We start from the raw sequence: 9,046 nt of genomic DNA on the forward strand, positions 1-9,046 counted from the left end.
ACTTACTGGTCACCGTTGAGAACATCACTATATCTCCTTCCCCAACTGCCAGAAACCTCGGTGTGGTATTGGACAATCAGATATACTGCACCGCAAACATCACTGCGGTGGCCCGATCCTGCAGATTTGCACTTTACAACATCCGCAGAATCCGGCCCTTTCTCACAAGGGAAGCAGCTCAGCTTCTAGTCCAATCACTGGTCATCTCCCGCCTTGACTACTGCAACTCACTCCTGGATGGACTTCCTGCCTCTGCGATTAAACCTTTTCAGCGCGGTGGGTGGACAAGCAAACTCGAGTTTGCATATACACACACAAACAAAGTTTTCTGAAGCAAATGTATCAATTTTCTGTGCGGCGCAACTAACGCATGCCGTGGGCACAAAGCAAATGAAATGCACGGCGCGTGCCGTGCCGTGTGCAGGCGCGCCAGAATTCAAAAAGTTAAGAGATGGCGGTTAAAGCAAAGCGCAGCAAAGAATTGAAATACTTTAAAGAAATAGGAGATCATAAGGTGAAATGTAAAATATGCCAAGCGAAATCGAGCTACCAGAGTACTACAAGTACTATGCGGCAACATGCTCCTGAAACACACTGGCGAGTTCGGGAAAGCAGACCCGCAGCAACCAAGTGTGTCGGCTATTTTCACCGCCGCAAGACGCAGCTGTAATCCCGGCCGTGTAGAGAAGATCACAACGCTGAGTATTTCCATAGTCCATTTGCTGCCGTTTTATTTGCAGATTTAAATTATTTGCAATGGTAAGGCTACTTGTTTTGTTTTCGTTTTTTTTAAACCGATACAGGCCTTGGTTCGACGTGATTTAAATTGTGAGACGCATATTTATTTTTGTAAGGAAAATATGTTTTGAACGTTTGCAAAAATAAATAATGAATACTCTGATGACTCTGACTGTTTTGATGGAGAATAAGCCTTACATGTTTGGTTGGTAATATTGCAGTTCATCATTAGGCCCATTCCTGCTGCAGATGCGTTGCATTCTAAAAATAGATTCGATCAAACGAGTACTCGATTGATCCTCAAGGAATTCCTTCGATCACTCGAGTTTGGAATTTACTACTCGTGCCCATCCCTACTGTGTAGCAACTGCAGTAGCTGCTATCATTCATGTAACACAGGGAATTGGTTAGCCTAGCGATTGTTGTACTTGCACTTGGTTCTATGAACATCCTTTCTGTACCGACAGCGATATATTGATGCACTTCTTATGACAAATGTGCTTATTGTAAGTCGCTTTGGATAAAAGTGTCTGCTAAATGCCCTAAATGTTAAGGTAAATGTCTTCTGTGGAAAAGCTTGTTGCAAACAGGACATTTGTGCTTGACTTGTCCATCCCAGAAGTTTGTAATACATGCAGAAGTTGTGTCCACATGGTGTGGAAACTGGACTCTTGAACACATCCAGATGGAACATGTAAAGTTCTCCTCAGACCAGGAAGTCTTAGCAGAGGCCATTCCTAGAGGCAGACGACAAGGTTTATGTATTGAGCAAGTCCATTATTGTTCTAATTCCATAACCGGAAAAGACATTTAACGTCTCTCAAAGTTGTGCTGCTTTACTCACCTTGTTGTTGATTCTGTCTTTAAGACTATTTAATGCGTGTTATTTTTCTCCTGAAAGAAAGAACTGGTTCAATGTCGTGGTGCTTTTTTTTTTCTCTATTTTTTAGGTTTCGTTTCCTCAACATGAAGTCCTCTCACCCCCTCCCCTAACTCCTGGCTCCTCCCCTAACGCCTGGCTCCTCCCCTAACGCCTGGCTCTGCCCCCACGGCACATGAGTGCACTGCATTAATGCCCACTGTGTGGCCTCTTCAAATTAGTTGATGTGTGTTCTCTACTTTCTTGAGTTAAAAGAGAGCCGGTGCTAAGCGAGAGAAATTGTGGTGATTTTGTGGTGATTTGCAAATGTAACTGGGAGTTATCGGTGTTCATCGATCCGGGTTTCCGGGGCTTCCCCGAATACTTTCTATCCAACCCCGATCCGACCTTCAACAACCACAGACAGAGAGCAAAGAGCCGTTTTTTGGCACTATGCTGCTGCGGGAACTCTCCCCGATGTCCACGTGCACAGTGCACACACGAGCAGCATAGCTGAGAGTCGCAGACAGTGATACAGGATGGAAACCCCTGGTGTGCGGGTGCGGGTGCGGGTGCGGGTGCGGGTGCGGGTGCGGGTGCGGGTGAGTGTGCATGTGAAGTTGTTGGCTGGGGTTGAGACGATCTAGATGTGGCTTATGGTGCAATCCTTTTGTATGCTGGTACGTACAACCTGCTCTAGCGAGAACGTGACGTCATTTCCTTTCTTACAGAAATGCTGTAAGAAAGCTGGGAGATTTACAATTTACCACTAGCAGGCAGGCCTACCGGCGTACCATAAAAATGGATTGCACCATAAGTCTACTAACAACGAACATGTTATGCAGGGGGCAGAAATAATACAACATCAAAACATATCAAACTATATAAATAATATCTACTATGATTTGGAAATGGTGAGACACCAGACCCTTAATGACATGTAACAACACATCTTAACGAGTGTGTTCCTAAAGTCAGTGTGTGGACTAGAAAGATGGCCGAACGGCCCACCACACGCCATGGACCTATTAAAGAAAGGACAGCAGATTAAAAAATGGCGCCCACTCATTCCTATGAAAACTGCTCAATGGCGCAGGGCAACATCAAGGAGAGATTTTCTTCCGCATCATGGGAGCCTAGCCACGCCCTAGTGCATGACGTTCCGGATGAAGAAATATTCTCTTTCTGTAGCATTGTTAGCATTGTAGCATTATAAGCGAGAGGTCTGGGCGGTGGTGCCTGACCGTTGCCGAGGCGGAGCACCCGGAGTGTTCTAAAATATTAGAACACTCCGGGAACACGGCCAAGGGCTGTGTGCGCCTCGCCATTGCGATACATCGACTGCAAACAGAGCACATGGTACTGTGCCATGTACCGTGGCCGCAAGCTGCTCAGGGTCACACCCCCACCCTCCTCATTGACCCGCCTCTCTCCTCCTCATTTGCATCAAAGCTACAGACACCGAAACGGAGCGTTTGGGGAAAGCTCAATGTGCGACTGGCTCGTAGTGGCTGTATTTCTGCACCACGGCTGAAATTCGGGAACGTCTTCAAATACTGTGTTAGGGGTCCACTAATATCTATATTAGAGCATCCATAAAGTAGCATGCCATGGGACCTTTTACATTGACTTAACACTGGTAGTCACATAAAGCTCACCTCCCAGAGTCTAACCTCATAAAACAGCTGCATCATGTGACTCAGGGTAGGGCAGACAAACCAGACCAACAAGTTCACTATTCAGAGACAACACAGTCATTGCCATGGCAGGGACAGCAAAACAAACCTAAAATGTACTTGCATTTTATGGGTAGCTTTTACGTGTCAGGGACAAACAGTGTGTAAATCTGAAATGACGGACAACTGGTATCGTAGTTTAGTTCTAGTTGTTATTTAGGGTTATCAAGGTGTGCACTGATTATCTGAAAATTATGTTACATTTATCCATTAACAGTTTTATGTGTTTCAGTCCATGGATTTCCTTCTATTCCTTCAAGCAAACTGAATGGGTGAGTCTGGTTTCCATCCAGGCTCCATAGCCAAGCAGGTGACCAATCACTGAACGCTCACCTTATGGTGCATTCTGGCTGACGTCTGACAGTAGTTTTCCATTGAGGGGCGGTGCTTGATTGCAGGTCAGGTTTTCGCCGTCTCTGAGGTGGAGCCAGAACTTTTGATTGCCGTAATCTGATAACCAAGAACTGTCAGTTCAGGTTAAGGCGTGCAGTGGCAAGTGTTTAATAGAGGGTCATTTGAGTGCATATTTACCTACGTTTTTATAATGTTATTCACTAAATTGAGATTTTGCCCTGGATGAATCCACATCACTACTATGTGACCCACTGCATCACCTTTCATCAAACAAACAACAAAAAACAAGAGAGCACTTTTTGGGTACGATGGCTGTATGATGTCATCATATAATGTATTTTATTTTACTCTTATACACACAAACACAGGACACACACACACACACACACACACATACATACCAACCACACCAACAAGTGGGCATGAAACCAACTCTCTCTCTCTCTCTCTCTCTCTCTCTCTCTCTCTCTCTCTCTCTCTCTCTCTCTCTCTCTCTCTCTCTCTCTCTCTCTCTCTCTCTTTTTTTATAAATGGTTCATGAACAGTTTTAATAAACGTTGACTCAACGATTCCAGGAATCCTTTGGGTGATTTGAATCTCTAGTCCCTGGTGGCCCGACCGGTAGAGCATGGCAGTTGCTGCCGCGCCCTCAGAGAACCACAGCACGGCCCGTAGTTCAGGGAAGGAACTGAATTCATAAATGAATTCAGGGCTTTTAATCGATAATTCAAGAAGACATATGTTCTACACCATTTATAGATCGGTTTCCATTATTTATATTCCCTGACTCCCCCTCTAGGTGAAACACCTGCTGGTTCAGGCAGCACCTCTGATTGGCTGATAGGATGACCGGGTCACCTGCTGTTGCAGACATCAACTCTGATTGGCTGATTTAGGTGTTATCCCGGTCCCCTGTTGATTAGACGCTGATGCGACACACCTGTCCTCCTCTTATTGAAGCTGAACTGAAGGGGTGTTCACAGGGGAGCCGGCAGCCCTGCAGCCCCACAATGAACCAGGACTGTTGAGGGGCTCAGGGGACCCCGTTGGTTGGTTTGTTTAGACTCCTCGTCCGAAGGATCCCCAATGTCCTCCCTGAGCAGCCCAGACCTGGGCCTTCATCTCACTGGACGCTCTGGATACAAACACCTACTACTGGTCATATTTCGAGTTATAATTTGGCTAACATTATCTTCTATAATTGTGGATGAGAGATGGTTTAGGAACCTGACAGAATAGCCTCACACAACGATTCTATTTTTTTTTTTCTTTCTTCTTTTTTTTTTGCGCAAAAATCTTTCTACAATTCTATAATTTATTTTTCTTATCTCGTCTCATTCGGTAAAGGTAGGCTTGTTCAAAGCTTGTGACGTCATCTCTCAGCCGGAGTTCAGCACCTTGTAGAGCGACAGCGGAAGACGTCTTCCAGTCTGTCTGCTGCGGCTATCCTTACAAGCCACCAAGCCAACGCCATATACATGTTGCACTAATTTAACACCTTCATGTTATTCATCTACCTGCCTACCTGCCTGGAAACTTTCACTTATGTCAATTTTTTGTTTTTTCTTGGCTCGTGCTTTTCTTGAAACTCCAACGGTCGACAAGCGTCACCACACTTTAAAATAACATAACACGTTAAGAGAAGACAAGAAGAAAAGAGAAAAACAAATAAACTATGATATTTTCAGATTAGATGTATAGACAGACGGAGAGACAGACAGACAGGCAGGTAGGCAGAAAGAAGGGGAGAGCCTGAAACAGAGAAGGGGAGAGCCCAGAACAGGGATCCTCCATCACCTGAGGCTGATATATTTCACCACAGTCTTAATAAAAGCAACCCTCTCTCTAGGTGCTATTATGGTTTGTGATTTGATATTGAGTCACTGTAGTTATATGAGGCTTATCTCCAAGACTTAATGTGTTTGAGTACAAGTCTGCAGACGACTCTTACGAGAACTGCTGATCAAAATAAAACAAGATACAAGATATCGATAGAGAGATTATCTATATATACTGTATATAGATATCAATAAATCGAAAGAGACCACGCTCTGATAAAGTCGACCAATGACAATCCAGGTCTTCAAGCCACGTTACAGCTCAATGTCCAGACTCCCCATGTCGTAGCGAGAGTTAAACCAAAAAACAACACCCCCTCATCCAACAACATGGCAGCAGTTATAACCTAGTGTCTGCGAACACACACACACACACACACACACACACACACACACACACACACACACACACACACACACACACACACACACACACACACACACACACACACACACACACACACTCTCTTCACTCCCTCCGTTCTCGTGGACGCCATATTTTTTGGATCGTTTGGACGCTCTTCACTTCCTCCCTCGTGATGCCCTATCGTTTGGACGCTCTCCGACGCTCCGTGGTCGCGATGGACATTGTTTTTAGGGAAGAGGGGGAAAATGGTGTAACTTTGTAAATAATAACAAACCTTGATGCTGAAGTTGTAGATACATTTTCGAAACTCATCCATGACTCTGCCTTTGCTGCCATTTTAACACGTAACATATTCCACTAAATACATATTGTACAGATACTTTATATATTCTATATACTGTACTGAGAATGTAGCTACATTCTTAGTAGGACAGGAATATATATTGTACTGAGAATGTAGCTATTCTACTGAATACATACCTAAAGAATGTATAGTTTACTGAGAATGTAACTATTTCACAGAAAATGTCCCCATTCCACTTTTGTACATTTTTATTAAAATCGGAAAAGTGTGACTACGAAAATTAACTTCTTGAATGGTTTCCTTAAAAATAAATAGATTATTTGATCAAAATGAACATTTCACTTACAATTTTTTTCTTGACTGCAACCTTTAACCATTTTACATCAATAAACATGTCATAATCATCCAGGAGAAAACAGACATTGAACCACAGTAAGTTATTTAATAATGAGTTACATTAACTTTGTTTTATGTTAGTCTCTTAATAGAATTCTCCTTGTCAAATGAACAGTACATTATAATAGAAATACATTTTTCTAAGATAGTAGAGATTCTTATTTAGGAAACCACATTATTTGTTTTGGTTGCTTGATCATTTTATCATGAAACAAAGGTCCTAGTCTATTATATTGACAGGTGAGATGATCAGGGGCGCAGGGTTGTCACACGGACAGAGGAATGGATAGAGAGGCTCGCTGAAGGTGTAGCCAGTAGCAGAGTAGATATGAACCCTGGCTTCTACATCGTAGAAGGAGACCACACCCTCATCATAATCAACAAACACCCCCACCTTCTGGAGCTCAGCTCTCAGAGGGAGACAGACATCAGGGTCGTCATTGAATACCAACCCATCATTGTCGTAGTAAAGTGTCCATAAACCCGTCTCAGGGGTCTCTATGATCCGATCTTTTCTGTCGATGGACTCTCTGGCAACTCCGAAAGACCATTTAGTCTTGTCTTTAACCTGGACCTCAAAGTAAAATCTCCCTGAGGAGAAGCTCTGCCTCGTGAGAACACATACACACTGTGTAAATCTCTTCGGGTTGTCTGGGAGTTCCTTCTCCTCATCTTCATCATGTACTTGTTTCCCATCCTCAGAGAGGGTGAGACAGGGATGAGCTGTATCAGGATCCAGAGTCACATCTACTTCATACTGCTGGACCCTCTTCAGTTCAGCATCCTCACACAGCTTCTCCATCTCCATGTTCAGTGTCTCCTCCAGCTGATCCAGGGATCTCCTCAAGGTCCCTACATAAGACGGAGGACGGATCTCCACCGTCATCCAATCCCTGGTGTGTGGAGGATCCTTCAGGGATTTGAAGGCTTCGAGGAAGTGGAGGTGGTCTTTAGTCTGTGAGAGCTGCTTCACCTCTGAGCTTCTATTGGTCAGGTCTTCTATTTCCTGCTCCAGCTCTTTGATGAGGTCTTCAGCTTGTTTCTCTGTGGATTTCAGTCTCTCTTTAACCATCCGGTTGAGATCATCCTGGCACTTTTCAATGCAGCGCTTCAGTGCAGTGAGGACCTGCACACCATCGGCTATCTCTCTGTCTGCGTCTGCTTTGCTGCGTTTAGCTGTGTCTTTAATTTCCTTAATCTTTTGTTTTCTCTCCTGGATCATCTGATGAACTTCAGCCTCCATCTTCCCCAGCTGGGCTGTCTTCACTTCATATTCCTCTTTTAGTGGTACAACAGGATGGAACCTGTGGGTGGTCGCTGTGCAGAACTGACACACACACACCTGTTCAATCATGCAAAAGAGCTCCAGTAGTTGATTGTGTTTCTTACACATTCTGTCTTCCAGACGGTCCATAGGCTCGACCAACTGATGTTTCTTCAGGCCTGCGACTCTCTGATGTGGCTCCAGGTGGGTTTGGCAGTAAGAGATAAGACACACTAGGCAGGACTTCACGGCCTTCAGCTGGGTCCCAGTACAGACGTCACATGGAACTTCTCCTGGTTTAACAAAAGGCTGCTCTTTTACTCGTACAGATTTTCGAAACTGAGCGGCCAGCTCTGATAAGAGGGTATTGATCCATAAATCAGGTCTTGTGTTGAAAAGCATGTTGCAAAGAGGACATTTGTACTTGACGTGTTCATTCCAGAACTCTGTAATACAGGTTCTGCAGAAGTTGTGTCCACATGGTGTGGTGACTGGACTGCTGAATGAATCCAGACAGATGGAACATGAAAAGTTCTCTTCGGACCAGGAAGGGTTAGCAGAGGCCATTCCTAGACACAGACTACAAGGGTTATGTATTTAGCAAGTGCATTCGTTTTTAATTCCATAACAGGAAGAAAGGTTTTAACTTTTCTCAAAGTTGTGCTGCTTTACTCACCTTGTTGTTATTTCTGTCTGTCAGACTATTTGTTGCAAAATGCGTTCTTTTTTTCCTCCTGAAAGAGAGAACTGCTTCCACGTTGGAACGGTCGGATGGATTTGCTTTATGGGAATGTTATGTTTTTTTCCTGATAAAGACATCCTCTGCTCTCCTCCCATAACACCTGGCTCCTCCCCTAACACCTGGCCCCTCCCCTAACACCTGGCTCCGACTCCACGGTCAAGACCCATCCATCCACGACTTAATCAAGCAGAATCATTTTTATTTATTTATTTATTTGTTAACCTTTATTTAACCGAAAGAATTGCTTGAGATCAAATTACCTCTTATTCGAGCAAGGCCTTTTGTTCCTTTCTAAACACAATAACCCTGCAGAGAAAAAATTAGAGAATAAGAATCACATTTTAGACAATAGGGTTACAGTCATAAAGTAACTTGCAGTAAAGTTTTGAAGGGAAACCCAGCATGCTGTATGAGCTGGTCCCAACCCACTGTAAGAATGTAAAAAATG

The 9,046-nt window shown here is 44.0% G+C and overlaps 1 protein-coding gene across 2 annotated transcripts; it reads right to left on the reverse strand.

The window, feature by feature from the left end:
* Positions 1 to 6,427: 6,427 nt before the first annotated feature.
* On the reverse strand, positions 6,428 to 8,716 carry LOC130380301 (E3 ubiquitin-protein ligase TRIM39-like). 2 transcript variants are annotated; one of them, XM_056587468.1, is made up of 2 exons: positions 8,533 to 8,716; positions 6,428 to 8,425 (listed from the first exon to the last, which is right to left on the reverse strand). In XM_056587468.1, the coding sequence occupies exon 2, from the start codon at positions 8,421 to 8,423 to the stop codon at positions 6,813 to 6,815; it is 1,611 nt and encodes a 536-aa protein (XP_056443443.1). In that variant the 5' UTR covers positions 8,424 to 8,425; positions 8,533 to 8,716; the 3' UTR covers positions 6,428 to 6,812. The 2 variants fall into 2 exon arrangements, with proteins under 2 accessions (XP_056443443.1, XP_056443442.1); XM_056587467.1 differs by having other exon boundaries at positions 6,428 to 8,436.
* Between the last annotated feature and the right edge of the window lie 330 nt (positions 8,717 to 9,046).

This window comes from Gadus chalcogrammus, chromosome 4 (genome assembly GCF_026213295.1).
Source record: "Gadus chalcogrammus isolate NIFS_2021 chromosome 4, NIFS_Gcha_1.0, whole genome shotgun sequence".
NCBI lineage: Eukaryota > Metazoa > Chordata > Actinopteri > Gadiformes > Gadidae > Gadus > Gadus chalcogrammus.

Bases quoted from the DNA above. Each gene is read 5' to 3' on its own strand.
- LOC130380301 (XM_056587468.1), bottom strand. From the start codon at position 8,423: ATGGCCTCTGCTAACCCTTCCTGGTCCGAAGAGAACTTTTCATGTTCC.